A 16799-nucleotide genomic window follows, 5' to 3' on the forward strand; every position below is an offset into this window, starting at 1 on the left:
CACAAAATTGTTTTTTTTAATGCTTGGAGCAAAAGTTGGTTTATTAATTCTAACATTTTCTTCTTTCCTCTAAAGTGTTTCCTAGAGGTGTAGCTCTCTTTCTCTGGTTGTGGCTAAAATATGTTTAATTTCAACATGATACATTTCATACTTTCATACTTATAGATTTAGTGTGATATTTTATTTGTGTGTGTTCAATTTATTATAGTTTTATGAGCTCATATGATGTATGTTCATCAACACAATAGGTATTTCTGCATCTTGCTTGCGGTGGTCATTTTTATATCTTATTTGTTTTTTGTTTGTTTTTTTCACTAGTTGATTACTTTTATCCTCTATCTGAAGCTGTGAGATTAACTTTTACTCTTAGGAAGATATAGTTGCATAATGTAATCAAAATTTCAAATTATTTTTTCCGATACTACCATTTATTAAATAACACTTTGTGAATATATGCCCAGTGCTTTAGCTGTGTTGTTACTAATATTTTGTCAGTAGTTCTACACCTCTGGTTAGTTGATACACAGAAGGTCAGATGCTGCACAATTTTACAGCTGGTCTTTTTAAGTAGTGTATATGTGTCAGCTACATTTCATACTGTAAGTTTCTGTTAGTGCTAAAGCACATATTTATCTTTAGCACAATATTATCAGTGTAGTAATAAAGATATTTGCCCATTCTCACTATCATGTCACATTTTCAGTATGAGACTCATGTCCCAACTTGTATTTGTTCCTATGTATGCCTCATCTAAAATAGGAGATGCACAAAAAGCATCTATAAAAGCTCCTACATCTATTTCATACTTCTCATACCTGTGATGTTTTCCTATCATATGTCAGACTGAGTAATTTGGTGAAATTTTGTAATCTGATGTCTGTCATTATATATTCTTAGCGCTGGACAGAAGTAGCTGTCAAATGATGGAATGCAATTCATTTTAACTGCAAGCAATAGCAATTTAGATTATAAATCTATATCTATCAATCTATCTATAAATTTAGGTGTAATTCTGAAATCCAAATGTGACTCCTGCTTACTGGACAACAGGATTTAATCCCAAAAATATCAACATAGCAGTAGTAGACATAAGACTAAAAACATACCGAAAGCACATGAACATTTTCCTGCACCAATCTTGGCAACTGTCGTTTGGCTCCACCAGTGTGTAAATGCGAGAGTGAATGAATAGTGGAATTTTAAAGCGCTTTGAGTGTCTAGAAAAGTGCAATATAAATGCAATTCTTTATTATACTAATTCTTTATTATAAACGTAGCTACATTTGAACCTTTGGGTTGAGAGGGTCTAGTATGAAAACAGTCATGCAGAGCAGCACATTAGCAGTATCTACTGGATGGAGACAAAAAACATAAAACAGTCACCTGGAGTACAGCAACTGACTCAGTGTAACTAAACAACCTGCATGTGTGTGTGGTGATGAGAACAAGGCAGTGATCACTATGAGAAGAACAGTTCCAGGCACACAGCCAATCTGAATCCTCTTAGTAGAAACAACAACAACCTACAGTTAAAGATATCATAATTTTATGAAGACAAATAAGCACATTTATAGTTGTCTTACTGACTGAAATGTTTTATTCTTTTTTTTCCCTTTTTTTGATTTCACAACTATTTACCTGATTCACATTGTAAAACTCTTTTCTCCCATTGTCTCATTTATAGCAACTGAAGTTTTGCATATTTATTCTACATAAAAATATATTTTTTAAAGAAGATAAAAATCATGCTCTGAACATTAGTTGTAGTTTGCTTAGTTTTAGTGTTAAGGTGTTTCCGCAAACCTAACTCACGGTGGCGCTAAAAACCAGCCCTAACAGTTTTCATTTCCTGTATTCATCGGTGTGGACGCGCATTCTTGCGCTCTTGTGTCTCAGTTAGGGTCACCTCCCGAGAATTGTAGTTGTGAGTCGTGTTTTGAGGATCAGGTCATTTTTTTCCTTATTTTTCAGCCTCTTAATAATTCATCTCTTATGATGGATTCGAAAATATTCGTGTTTCGTTCGCGTGAGTTGTCTTTCTTCCTTCTTTTGTTCCATGTCGCTCATGGAGACATGAGCTATTCTTTCCCAGAGGAAATGAAACGAGGATCCGTTATTGGAAATATAGCCAAAGACCTCGGGATGGAAACCGGCGCGCTGTCCAGCAGGAGAGCCCGCATCGACGCCGACGGAACCGACAAACGTTACTGTGACATAAACATGAATAACGGAGAGTTGATTGTTGCAGACAGGATTGACCGCGAGGGGCTTTGTGGAGACAAGGCTTCGTGCATCCTAAAACACGAGCTTATGCTGGAGAATCCGCTCGAGCTTCATCGTATCAGCCTTCACATTCAAGATATCAATGACAACGCACCACAATTCAATGAAGAACGGATTAATATAGAAATTCGAGAGTCGGCTGTGAGAGGAGCTCGTTTTGTGATAGAAGAAGCGCACGATGCGGATGTGGGGCAAAATTCAGTGCAGCAGTACAACCTTAAAAAGAATGAAAATTTTATTTTGTCTGTAAATGGAAACACCAGAGAACTCGTTCTTGAAAAGGAGCTTGATCGTGAAAAACAACAGGAAATGAATTTAATTCTCACAGCTTTGGATGGTGGATCTCCTCAGAGATCAGGTACATTAATGATACACGTCACTGTGTTGGATGCTAATGATAACGCCCCAGTGTTCAGCCAAGCCGTTTATAAAGCCAGCCTGAGAGAAAACTCTCCTTTAGACACTGTAGTGATTACAGTAAGCGCAAGTGATGCAGATGAGGGAGTTAATGGAGATGTGACGTATGACTTTGTGCATCTTACAGAAGAAGTGAAGAAGATATTTAGTATTGATCGTAAAGTAGGTGACATAAGAGTAATTGGTGTTGTTGACTATGAAACTACTACATCATTTGAAATACGTGTCAAAGCAAAAGATGGGCTGGGACTGTCATCCTATGCTAAAGTAATGATTTCTATCACTGATGTGAATGACAATGCCCCTGTAGTTAATCTGAAGTCACTGACCAATCCAATACCAGAGAACACTCCACCTGGTACAGAGGTGGGCATCATTAACGTGCAGGACAGAGACTCTGAGAATAACCGACAGGTCCGCTGCTCCATCCAGCAGGGTGTCCCCTTTAAGTTGGTTCCATCTATTAAAAACTATTATTCTCTGGTGACTATGGGACAACTTGACCGTGAACTAGTGTCTGATTATAACATTACAATCACTGCCACTGACGAGGGCTCTCCACCTCTGTCCTCTTCTAAAAGTGTTCAGTTATCTGTAGCTGACATCAACGACAACCCACCTGTGTTTGAGGAACAGTCGTACAGCGCATATGTGAGTGAGAATAACAAACCTGGCTCCACTTTATGTTCCGTTAGTGCTCGAGACCCCGACTGGAGACAGAACGGTACAGTGGTTTATTCTCTGTTAGCTAGTGAGATGAACGGTGCCCCGGTGTCCTCCTATCTGTCTGTGAATGGAGACACAGGTGTGATCCACGCTGTGAGGTCGTTTGATTATGAACAGTTTAGGAGCTTCAAAGTCCATGTGATGGCCAGAGACAACGGTTCTCCTCCTCTCAGCAGCAACGTGACCGTGAGTGTGTTCATCTCAGATGTGAATGACAACTCTCCTCAGATCCTGTACCCCTCCCCAGAGGGCAACTCCTTCATGACCGAGTTGGTCCCCAAAGCTGCACACGGAGGCTCTCTTGTGTCCAAAGTGATCGCAGTGGACGCGGACTCCGGACAGAACGCCTGGCTGTCCTATCAAATAGTCAAATCCACTGATCCGGGACTTTTTACTATTGGTGTCCACAGCGGAGAGATCAGGACACAGCGGGACATTTCTGAATCTGACAGCATGAAACAGAACCTTGTAGTGGCAGTGAAAGATAACGGACAGCCCTCTCTGTCTGCCACCTGTTCCATGTATTTACTTATTTCTGATAACTTGGCTGAGGTGCCAGAACTGAAGGATCTGTCTTATAATGAGAGCAATTCCAAACTGACCTCTTATCTGATCATCGCGCTGGTGTCTGTGTCCACGTTTTTTCTGACTTTCATCATCATCATCCTGGGTTTGAGGTTTTGTCGCAGGAGAAAGCCCAGACTGTTGTTTGATGGAGCAGTTGCCATCCCCAGTGGTTATCTCCCTCCTAATTATGCAGATGTTGATGGCACAGGAACTTTACGCAGTGCTTACAACTATGACGCGTACCTGACCACAGGTTCTAGAACCAGTGACTTTAAGTTTGTGACATCATACAATGACAACACGCTGCCTGCTGACCAGACTCTGAAGAAAAGTCCGTCAGACTTTGCTGATGTCTTTGGAGACCTTGACGGGTGCTCAGAGGTATGGCCCCTTGGCAATAAGCAAGTCATGTTTTAATCTTGTGCCAGATGAATATCAACAGTTCAGTTTTCTTCTACTTTATCATCACAAAATTGTTTTTTTAAATGCTTGGAGCAAAAGTTGATTTATTAATTCTAACATTTTCTTCTTTCCTCTAAAGTGTTTCCTAGAGGTGTAGCTCTCTTTCTCTGGTTGTGGCTAAAATATGTTTAATTTCAACATGATACATTTCATACTTTCATACTTATAGATTTAGTGTGATATTTTATTTGTGTGTGTTCAATTTATTGTAGTTTTGTGAGCTCATATGATGTATGTTCATCAACACAATAGGTATTTCTGCATCTTGCTTGCGGTGGTCATTTTTATATCTTATTTGTTGTTTGTTTTGTTTTTTCACTAGTTGATTACTTTTATCCTCTATCTGAAGCTGTGAGATTAACCTTTACTCTTAGGAAGATATAGTTGCATAATGTAATCAAAGTTTCATCTTATTTTTTCCGGTACTACCATTTATTAAATAACACTTTGTGAATATATGCCCAGTGCTTTAGCTGTGTTGTTACTAATATTTTGTCAGTAGTTCTACACCTCTGGTTAGTTGATACACAGAAGGTCAGATGCTGCACAATTTTACAGCTGGTCTTTTTAAGTAGTGTATATGTGTCAGCTACATTTCATACTGTAAGTTTATCTTAGTGCTAAAGCACATATTTATCTTTAGCACAATATTATCAGTGTAGTATTAAAGATATTTGCCCATTCTCACTATCATGTCACATTTTCAGTATGAGACTCATGTCCCAACCTGTATTTGTTCCTATGTCTGCCTCATCTAAAATAGGAGATGCACAAAAAGCATCTATAAAAGCTCCTACATTTATTTCATACTTCTCATACCTGTGATGTTTTCCTACCACATGTCAGACTGAGTAATTTGGTGAAATTTTGTAATCTGATGTCTGTCATTATATATTCTTAGCGCTGGACAGAAGTAGCTGTCAAATGATGGAATGCAATTCATTTTAACTGCAAGCAATAGCAATTTAGATTATAAATCTATATCTATAAATCTATCTATAAATTTAGGTGTAATTCTGAAATCCAAATGTGACTCCTGCTTACTGGACAACAGGATTTAATCCCAAAAATATCAATATAGCAGTAGTAGACTAAAAACATACCGAAAGCACATGAACATTTTCCTGCACCAATCTTGGCAACTGTCGTTTGGCTCCACCAGTGTGTAAATGTGAGAGTGAATGAATAGTGGAATTTTAAAGTGCTTTGAGTGTCTAGAAAATCCATCCATCTTCAGCCGCTTTATCCGGGGCCGGGTCGCGGGGGCAGCAGCCTAAGCAAAGAGGCCCAGACCTCCCTCTCCCCAGCCACCTCCTCCAGCTCATCCGGGGGAACACCAAGGCGTTCCCAGGCCAGCCGAGAGATATAATCTCTCCAGCGTGTCCTGGGTCTGCCCCGGGGCCTCCTCCCGGTGGGACATGCCTGGAACACCTCACCCAGGAGGCGCCCAGGGGGCATCCTTACCAGATGCCCAAACCACCTCAGCTGGCTCCTTTCGATGTGGAGCAGCAGCGGCTCTACTCTGAGCCCCTCCCGGATGGCCGAACTTCTCACCCTATCTCTAAGGGAGATGCCAGCCACCCTTCGGAGGAAGCTCATTTCCGCCGCTTGTATCCGCGATCTCGTCCTTTCGGTCACTACCCACAGCTCGTGGCCATAGGTGAGGGTAGGGACGTAGATCGACCGGTAAATTGAGAGCCTCGCTTTTACACTCAGCTCCCTCTTCACCACGACGGACCGGTGCAGCGTCTGCATTACTGCAGCTGCAGCCCCAATCCGTCTGTCGATCTCCGGCTCCCTTCTCCCATCACTCGCGAACAAGACCCCGAGATACTTGAACTCCTCCACTTGGGGCAGGACCTCATCCCCGACCCGAAGTGGGCACTCCACCCTTTTCCGGCTGAGAACCATGGTCTCAGATTTGGAGGTGCTGATCCTCATTCCCGCTGCTTCACACTCGGCTGCGAACCGCTCCAGTGCGAGCTGGAGGCCCTCACCCGATGAAGCCAACAGAACCACATCATCCGCAAAGATCAGAGATGAGATCCTGAGGCCACCAAAGCGAAAGCCCTCCGCCACTTGGCTGCGCCTAGAAATCCTGTCCATAAAAATTATGAACAGAACCGGTGACAAAGGGCAGCCCTGGCGGAGCCCATCACCCACCGGGAACAAGTCCGACTTATTGCCGGCAATGCGAACCAAGCTCTTGCAACGGTTGTATAGGGATCGAATGGCCCGTAGCAATGGGCCAGACACCCCATACTCCCGCAGCACCTCCCACAGGACACCCCGAGGGACACGGTCGAATGCCTTCTCCAAGTCCACAAAACACATGTAGACTGGTTGGGCAAACTCCCATGCACCCTCAAGTATCCTCGAGAGGATAAAGAGCTGGTCCAGTGTTCCGCGACCAGGACGAAAACCGCATTGTTCCTCCTGCATCAGAGGTTCGACTAGCGGACGAACTCTCCTTTCCAGCACCCTGGCATAGACTTTCCCGGGGAGGCTGAGAAGTGTGATCCCCCTGTAGTTGGAACACACCCTCCGGTCCCCCTTCTTAAAGATGGGGACCACCACCCCGGTCTGCCAATCCACGGGTACTGCCCCTGATCTCCACGCAGCATTGCAGAGGCGTGTCAGCCAGGACAGCCCTACAACGTCCAGAGCCTTCAGGAACTCGGGGCGGACCTCATCAACACCAGGGGCTCTGCCACCAAGGAGTTGTTTAACTGCCTCAGTGACCTCGCCCCCAGAAATTGGTGGGTCATTCCCCTCATCCCCAGACTCTGCTTCCTCCTTGGAAGACGCGTCAGTGGGATTAAGGAGGTCCTCGAAGTATTCCTTCCACCGCCTGACGATTTTCTCAGTCGATGTCAGCAGCGCTCCGCCAGCACTATACACAGTGCAGGTAGAGCACCGCTCTCCCCTCCTGAGACGCCTGACGGTTTGCCAGAACCTCTTCGAGGCAGTCCGAAAGTCTTTTTCCATGGCCTCTCCGAACTCCTCCCACACCCGAGTTTTTGCTTCAGCCACTGCCCGAGCCGCATTCCGCTTGGCCTGTCGATACCTGTCAGCTGCCTCCGGAGTCCCACAGGCTAACCAAGCCCGATAGGACTCCTTCTTCAGCCTGGTGGCTCCCTTCACCTCTGGTGTCCACCATTTGGTTCGGGGATTACCACCACGGCAGGCACCAACCACCTTGCGGCCGCAGCTCAATGCAGCAGCTTCGGCAATGGAGGCGCTGAACATGGTCCATTCGGACTCGATGTCCCCCGCCTCCCTCGGAATGCTGTTGAAGCTCTGCCGGAGGTGTGCGTTGAAGATCTCGCGGACTGGGGCCTCTGCTAGTCGTTCCCAGCACACCCTCACTACGCGTTTAGGTGCACCAGGTCTGTCCAGCGTCCTCCCCCGCCACCTGATCCAACTCACCACCAGGTGGTGATCAGTTGACAGCTCAGCCCCTCTCTTTACCCGAGTGTCCAGAACATATGGTCGCAGGTCTGGTGATACGATTACAAAATCGATCATCGACCTACGGCCTAGAGCGTCCTGGTGCCACGTGCACTTATGGACACTCTTATGTTCGAACAAGGTGTTCGTTATGGCCAAACTGTGATTAGCACAGAAGTCCAATAACAAAGCACCGCTCGGGTTCAGATCAGGGAGGCCGTTCCTCCCAATCACGCCCCTCCAGGTCTCGCTGTCGTTACCCACGTGAGCGTTGAAGTCTCCCAGCAGGACAACAGAGTCTCCAGGCGGAGCACCTTCCAGCACCCCCCCCCCAGGGACTCTAAGAAGGCTGGGTACTCCGAACTGCCACTCGGCGCATAAGCGCAGATGACAGTCAGGACCCGTTCCCCGACCCTAAGGCGCAGGGAACAAACCCTCTCGTCCACCGGGAAAAACCCCAACGTACCGGCAGCTAGCCGAGGGGATATTAGAATACCCACCCCAGCCCGCCGCCTCTCACCAGGGGCAACTCCAGACTGAGACAGAGTCCAGCCCCTCTCCAGGAGACTGGTTCCAGAGCCCAAGCCGTGCGTAGAGGTGAGCCCGACTATATCTAGCCGGTACCTCTCAACCTCACGCACTAACTCAGGCTCCTTCCCCACCAGAGAGGTGACATTCCATGTCCCTATTGCCAGTCTTGGCAGCCGGGGGTCAGTCCGCCAGGGCCTCCGCTCCTGGCTGCAACCCGGCACACAATGCACCCGGCCCCTATGGCGCCTCCTGCGGGTGGTGGGCCTGCGGGAGGATGGGCCCATGTCTCCTCTTCGGGCTGTGCCCGGCCGGGCCCCATGGACTAAGGCCCGGCCACCAGACGCTCGCCCTCGGGCACCCTCCCCGGGCCTGGCTCCAGGGCGGGGCCCCGGTAACCCTATCCCGGGCAGGGTAAACTGTTCCCTCGGTGTTTTTTTCATAGGGGTCTTCTGAATCTAGAAAAGTGTGTCTAGAAAAGTGCAATATAAATGCAATTCTTTATTATAAACGTAGCTACATTTGAACCTTTGGGTTGAGAGGGTCTAGTATGAAAACAGTCATGCAGAGCAGCACATTAGCAGTATCTACTGGATGGAGACAAAAAACATAAAACAGTCACCTGGAGTACAGCAACTGACTCAGTGTAACTAAACAACCTGCATGTGTGTGTGGTGATGAGAACAAGGCAGTGATCACTATGTGAAGAACAGTTCCAGGCACACAGCCAGCCTGAATCCTCTTAGTAGAAACAACAACAACCTACAGTTAAAGATATCATAATTTTATGAAGACAAATAAGCACATTTATAGTTGTCTTACTGACTGAACGGTTTTTTTCTTTTTTTCCCTTTTTTTTTTGATTTCACAACTATTTACCTGATTCACATTGTAAAACTCTTTTCTCCCATTGTCTCATTTATAGTAACTGAAGTTTTGCATATTTATTCTACATAAAAATATATTTTTTTAAAGAAGATAAAAAATATGCACTGAACATTAGTTGTAGTTTGCTTAGATTTAGTGTTAAGGTGTTTCCGCAAACCTAACTCACGGTGGCGCTAAAAAACAGCCCTAACAGTTTTCATTTCCTGTATTCATCGGTGTGGACGCGCATTCTTGCGCTCTTGTGTCTCAGTTAGGGTCACCTCCCGAGAATTGTAGTTGTGAGTCGTGTTTTGGGGATCAGGTCATTTTTTTTCTTATTTTTCAGCCTCTTAATAACTAATCTCTTATGATGGATTCGAAGATATTCGTGTTTCGTTCGCGTGAGTTTTCTTTTTTCCTTCTTTTGTTCCATGTCGCTCATGGAGACATGAGCTATTCTTTCCCAGAGGAAATGAAACGAGGATCCGTTATTGGAAATATAGCCAAAGACCTCGGGATGGAAACGGGCGCGCTGTCCAGCAGGAGAGCCCGCATCGAAGCCGACGGAACCGACAAACGTTACTGTGACATAAACATGAATAACGGAGAGCTGATTGTTGCAGAAAGGATTGACCGCGAGGGGCTTTGTGGAGAAAAGGCTTCGTGCATCCTAAAACACGAGCTTATGCTGGAGAATCCGCTCGAGCTTCATCGTATCAGCCTTCACATTCAAGATATCAATGACAACGCACCGCAATTCAATGAAGAACGGATTAATATAGAAATTCAAGAGTCGGCTGTGAGAGGAGCTCGTTTTGTGATAGAAGAAGCGCACGATGCGGATGTGGGGCAAAATTCAGTGCAGCAGTACAACCTTAAAAAGAATGAAAATTTTATTTTGTCTGTAAACGGAAACACCAGAGAACTCGTTCTCGAAAAAGAGCTTGATCGTGAAAAACAACAGGAAATGAATTTAATTCTCACAGCTTTGGATGGTGGATCTCCTCAGAGATCAGGTACATTAGTGATACACGTCACTGTGTTGGATGCTAATGATAACGCCCCAGTGTTCAGCCAAGCCGTTTATAAAGCCAGCCTGCCTGAAAACTCTCCTTTAGACACTGTAGTGGTTACAGTAAGCGCAAGTGATGCAGATGAGGGAGTTAATGGAGATGTGACGTATGACTTTGTGCATCTTACAGAAGAAGTGAAGAAGATATTTAGTATTGATCGTAAAGTAGGTGACATAAGAGTAATTGGTGTTGTTGACTATGAAACTACTACATCATTTGAAATACGCGTGAAAGCAAAAGATGGGCTGGGGCTGTCATCCTACGCTAAAGTAATGATTTCTATCACTGATGTGAATGACAATGCCCCTGTAGTTAATCTGAAGTCACTGACCAATCCAATACCAGAGAACACTCCACCTGGTACAGAGGTGGGCATCATTAACGTGCAGGACAGAGACTCTGAGAATAACCGACAGGTCCGCTGCTCCATCCAGCAGGGTGTCCCCTTTAAGTTGGTTCCATCTATTAAAAACTATTATTCTCTGGTGACTATGGGACAACTTGACCGTGAACTAGTGTCTGATTACAACATTACAATCACTGCCACTGACGAGGGCTCTCCACCTCTGTCCTCTTCTAAAAGTGTTCAGTTATCTGTAGCTGACATCAACGACAACCCACCTGTGTTTGAGGAACAGTCGTACAGCGCATATGTGAGTGAGAATAACAAACCAGGCTCCACTTTATGTTCCGTTAGTGCTCGAGACCCCGACTGGAGACAGAACGGTACAGTGGTTTATTCTCTGTTAGCTAGTGAGATGAACGGTGCCCCGGTGTCCTCCTATCTGTCTGTGAATGGAGACACAGGTGTGATCCACGCTGTGAGGTCGTTTGATTATGAACAGTTTAGGAGCTTCAAAGTCCATGTGATGGCCAGAGACAACGGTTCTCCTCCTCTCAGCAGCAACGTGACCGTGAGTGTGTTCATCTCAGACGTGAATGACAACTCTCCTCAGATCCTGTACCCCTCCCCAGAGGGCAACTCCTTCATGACCGAGCTGGTCCCCAAAGCTGCACACGGAGGGTCTCTGGTGTCCAAAGTGATTGCGGTGGACGCGGACTCCGGACAGAACGCTTGGCTGTCCTATCAAATAGTCAAATCCACTGATCCGGGACTTTTTACTATTGGTGTCCACAGCGGAGAGATCAGGACACAGCGGGACATTTCTGAATCTGACAGCATGAAACAGAACCTTGTAGTGACAGTGAAAGATAACGGACAGCCCTCTCTGTCTGCCACCTGTTCCATGTATTTACTCATTTCTGATAACTTGGCTGAGGTACCAGAACTGAAGGATCTGTCTTATAATGAGAGCAATTCCAAACTGACCTCTTATCTGATCATCGCGCTGGTGTCTGTGTCCACGTTTTTCCTGACTTTCATCATCATCATCCTGGGTTTGAGGTTTTGTCGCAGGAGAAAGCCCAGACTGTTGTTTGATGGAGCAGTTGCCATCCCCAGTGGTTATCTCCCTCCTAATTATGCAGATGTTGATGGCACTGGAACTTTACGCAGTGCTTACAACTATGACGCGTACCTGACCACAGGTTCTAGAACCAGTGACTTTAAGTTTGTGACATCATACAATGACAACACGCTGCCTGCTGACCAGACTCTGAAGAAAAGTCCGTCAGACTTTGCTGATGTCTTTGGAGACCTGGACGGGTGCTCAGAGGTATGGCCCCTTGGCAATAAGCAAGTCATGTTTTAATCTTGTGCCAGATGAATATCAACAGTTCAGTTTTCTTCTACTTTATCATCACAAAATTGTTTTTTTAAATGCTTGGAGAAAAAGTTGATTTATTAATTCTAACATTGTCTTCTTTCCTCTAAAGTGTTTCCTAGAGATGTTGCTCTTTTTCTCTGGTCGTGGCTAAAATATGTTTAATTTCAACATGATACATTTCATACTTTCATACTTATAGATTTAGTGTGATATTTTATTTGTGTGTGTTCAATTTATTGTAGTTTTGTGAGCTCATATGATGTATGTTCATCAACACAATAGGTATTTCTGCATCTTGCTTGCGGTGGTCATTTTTATATCTTATTTGTTGTTTGTTTTGTTTTTTCACTAATTGATTACTTTTATCCTCTATCTGAAGCAGTGAGAGCAACTTTTACTCTTAGGAAGATATAGTTGCATAATATAATCAAAGTTTCATCTTATTTTTTCTGGTACTACAATTTATTAAATAACACTTTGTGAATATATGCCCAGTGCTTTAGCTGTGTTGTTACTTATATTTTGTCAGTAGTTCTACACCTCTGGTTAGTTGATACACAGAAGGTCAGATGCTGCAGAATTTTACAGCTGGTCTTTTTAAGTAGTGTATATTTGTCAGCTACATTTCATACTGTAAGTTTATCTTAGTGCTAAAGCACATATTTATCTTTAGCACAATATTATCAGTGTAGTAATAAAGATCTTTTCCCATTCTCGCTATCATGTCACATTTTCAGTATGAGACTTATGTCCCAACTTGTATTTGTTCCTATGTCTGCCTTATCTAAAATAGGAGATGCACAAAAAGCATCTATAAAAGCTCACTTCTACATTTATTTCATACTTCTCATACCTGTGATGTTTTCCTACCACATGTCAGACTGAGTAATTTGGTGAAATTTTGTAATCTGATGGCTGTCATTATATATTCTTAGCGCTGGACAGAAGTAGCTGTCAAATGATGGAATGTAGTTCATCTTAATTGCAAGCAATAGCAATTCAGATTATAATTACATTTTTTCACACTAAAGGAGTCCAAACGTGTATTACTATCTGTTTGTAGGTATTTATATTTAAACACATTCCATCACACTTGACTAATAGGACAGTTTCTTTAACAGCTTTGTCTTTGCTCCTAATTTTAAAATACGTGAAAGTTGATTTCTAATTCATGTGACTGATAAGTTGTAAAATGAGGCAGTGTGTAGTTTAACTGGAGCTCTTGAGTTTGCACTGTCTCAACTGAGATTTCTTTAGCGACTCTGGTGACCGCATGGCACACTTGTTAATTTTTAAAAAAGCAACAAATGAAACTAGGTAAATCATTAGACTGTAAATTTAGGTGTAATTCTGAAATCCAAATGTGACTCCTGCTTACTGGACAACAGGATTTAATCCCAAAAATATCAACATAGCAGTAGTAGACATAAGAGTGAAAACATACCGAAAGCACATGAACATTTTCCTGCACCAATCTTGGCAACTGCCGTTTGCCTCCACCAGTGTGTAAATGCGAGAGTGAATGAATAGTGGAATTTTAAAGCGCTTTGAGTGTCTAGAAAAGTGCAATATAAATGCAATTCTTTATTATAAATGTAGCTACATTTGAACCTTTGGAATGAGAGGGTCTAGTATGAAAACAGTCATGCAGAGCAGCACATTAGCAGTATCTACTGGATGGAGACAAAAAACATAAAACAGTCACCTGGAGTACAACAACTGACTCAGTGTAACTAAACAACCTGCATGTGTGTGTGGTGATGAGAACAAGGCAGTGATCACTATGTGAAGAACAGTTCCAGGCACACAGCCAAATCTGAATCCTCTTAGTAGAAACAACAACAACCTACAGTTAAAGATATTATAATTTTATGAAGACAAATAAGCACATTTATAGTTGTCTTACTGACTGAAATGTTTTATTCTTTTTTTCCCTTTTTTTTTGATTTCACAACTATTTACCTGATTCACATTGTAAAACTCTTTTCTCCCATTGTCTCATTTATAGTAACTGAAGTTTTGCATATTTATTCTACATAAAAATATATATTTTTTAAAGAAGATAAAAATCATGCACTGAACATTAGTTGTAGTTTGCTTAGATTTAGTGTTAAGGTGTTTCCGCAAACCTAACTCACGGTGGCGGTAAAAACCAGCCCTAACAGTTTTCATTTCCTGTATTCATCGGTGTGGACCCTCATTCTTGCGCTCTTGTGTCTCAGTTAGGGTCACCTCCCGAGAATTGTAGTTGTGAGTCGTGTTTTGGGGATCAGGTCATTTTTTTCTTATTTTTCAGCCTCTTAATGATTCATCTCTTATGATGGATTCGAAGATATTCGTGTTTCGTTCGCGTGAGTTGTCTTTCTTCCTTCTTTTGTTCCATGTCGCTCATGGAGACATGAGCTATTCTTTCCCAGAGGAAATGAAACGAGGATCCGTTATTGGAAATATAGCCAAAGACCTCGGGATGGAAACCGGCGCGCTGTCCAGCAGGAGAGCCCGCATCGACGCCGACGGAACCGACAAACGTTACTGTGACATAAACATGAATAACGGAGAGCTGATTGTTGCAGACAGGATTGACCGCGAGGGGCTTTGTGGAGACAAGGCTTCGTGCATCCTAAAACACGAGCTTATGCTAGAGAATCCGCTCGAGCTTCATCGTATCAGCCTTCACATTCAAGATATCAATGACAACGCACCACAATTCAATGAAGAACGGATTAATATAGAAATTCGAGAATCCGCTGGCAGAGGAGCTCGTTTTGTGATAGAAGAAGCGCACGATGCGGATGTGGGGCAAAATTCAGTGCAGCAGTACAACCTTAAAAAGAATGACAATTTTATTCTGTCTGTAAATGGAAACACAATAGAGCTCGTTCTTGAAAAGGAGCTTGATCGTGAAAAACAACAGGAAATGAATTTAATTCTCACAGCTTTGGATGGTGGATCTCCTCAGAGATCAGGTACATTAATGATACACGTCACTGTGTTGGATGCTAATGATAACGCCCCAGTGTTCAGCCAAGCCGTTTATAAAGCCAGCCTGCCTGAAAACTCTCCTCTAGACACTGTAGTGATTACAGTAAGCGCAAGTGATGCAGATGAGGGAGTTAATGGAGATGTGATGTATGACTTTGGACATGTTACTGAAGAAGTGAAGAAGATATTTAGTATTGATCGTAAAGTAGGTGACATAAGAGTAATTGGTGTTGTTGACTATGAAACTACTACATCATTTGAAATACGTGTCAAAGCAAAAGATGGGCTGGGGCTGTCATCCTACGCTAAAGTAATGATTTCTATCACTGATGTGAATGACAATGCCCCTGTAGTTAATCTGAAGTCACTGACCAATCCGATACCAGAGAACACTCCACCTGGTACAGAGGTGGGCATCATTAACGTGCAGGACAGAGATTCTGAGAATAACCGACAGGTCCGCTGCTCCATCCAGCAGGGTGTCCCCTTTAAGTTGGTTCCTTCTATTAAAAACTATTATTCTCTGGTCACCACAGGACAACTGGACCGTGAACTAGTGTCTGATTACAACATTACAATCACTGCCACTGATGAGGGCTCTCCACCTCTGTCCTCTTCTAAAAGTGTTCAGTTATCTGTAGCTGACATCAACGACAACCCACCTGTGTTTGAGGAACAGTCGTACAGCGCATATGTGAGTGAGAATAACAAACCAGGCTCCACTTTATGTTCCGTTAGTGCTCGAGACCCCGACTGGAGACAGAACGGTACAGTGGTTTATTCTCTGTTAGCTAGTGAGGTGAACGGTGCCCCGGTGTCATCCTATCTGTCTGTGAACGGAGACACGGGTGTGATCCACGCTGTGAGGTCGTTTGATTATGAGCAGTTTAGGAGCTTCAAAGTCCACGTGATGGCCAGAGACAACGGTTCTCCTCCTCTCAGCAGCAACGTGACCGTGAGTGTGTTCATCTCAGATGTGAATGACAACTCTCCTCAGATCCTGTACCCCTCCCCAGAGGGCAACTCCTTCATGACTGAGCTGGTACCCAAAGCTGCACACGGAGGCTCTCTTGTGTCCAAAGTGATTGCGGTGGACGCAGACTCCGGACAGAACGCTTGGCTTTCCTATCAAATAGTCAAATCCACTGATCCGGGACTTTTTACTATTGGTGTCCACAGCGGAGAGATCAGGACACAGCGGGACATTTCTGAATCTGACAGCATGAAACAGAACCTTGTCGTGACAGTGAAAGATAACGGACAGCCCTCTCTGTCTGCCACCTGTTCCATGTATTTACTCATTTCTGATAACTTGGCTGAGGTACCAGAACTGAAGGATCTGTCTTATAATGAGAGCAATTCCAAACTGACCTCTTATCTGATCATCGCGCTGGTGTCTGTGTCCACCTTTTTCCTGACTTTTATCATCATCATCCTGGGTTTGAGGTTTTGTCGCAGGAGAAAGCCCAGACTGTTATTTGATGGAGCAGTTGCCATCCCCAGCGGTTATCTCCCTCCTAATTACGCAGATGTTGATGGCACAGGAACTTTACGCAGCGCTTACAATTACGACGCATACCTGACCACAGGTTCTAGAACCAGTGACTTTAAGTTTGTGACATCATACAATGACAACACGCTTCCTGCTGACCAGACTCTGAAGAAAAGTCCGTCAGACTTTGCTGATGTGTTTGGAGACCTGGACGGGTGCTCAGAG

At 44.0% G+C, this 16799-nt stretch overlaps 3 protein-coding genes across 15 annotated transcripts in view; all 3 read left to right on the forward strand.

Moving 5' to 3' along the window:
- Positions 1-16799, forward strand: part of LOC146524648 (protocadherin beta-16-like) — a 277164-nt gene that overhangs the window by 84005 nt on the left and 176360 nt on the right. The window lies entirely within an intron of this gene.
- The window catches only part of LOC146524649 (protocadherin gamma-A11-like), a 124271-nt gene that overhangs the window by 78615 nt on the left and 28857 nt on the right, over positions 1-16799 (forward strand). Inside the window, exon 1 of one of the 6 annotated variants that reach the window (XM_085174760.1) lies at positions 307-4374. The exons of 3 other annotated variants lie outside the window; for them this stretch is intronic. In XM_085174760.1, coding sequence (XP_085030886.1) covers positions 1993-4374 — 2382 coding nt within the window. In that variant the 5' untranslated portion in view covers positions 307-1992. Of the gene's footprint in view, positions 1-306; positions 4375-9417; positions 12050-12221 lie in introns of those variants that run through there. 2 more of the 6 variants (XM_085174752.1, XM_085174745.1) reach the window with 2 other exon arrangements.
- The window catches only part of LOC146524650 (protocadherin gamma-C5-like), a 298508-nt gene that overhangs the window by 58390 nt on the left and 223319 nt on the right, over positions 1-16799 (forward strand). The gene's annotated exons all lie outside the window — the stretch shown is intronic.

The sequence above is a fragment of the Neolamprologus multifasciatus genome, chromosome 2, assembly GCF_963576455.1.
Source record: "Neolamprologus multifasciatus chromosome 2, fNeoMul1.2, whole genome shotgun sequence".
Classification (NCBI taxonomy): Eukaryota; Metazoa; Chordata; class Actinopteri; order Cichliformes; family Cichlidae; genus Neolamprologus; species Neolamprologus multifasciatus.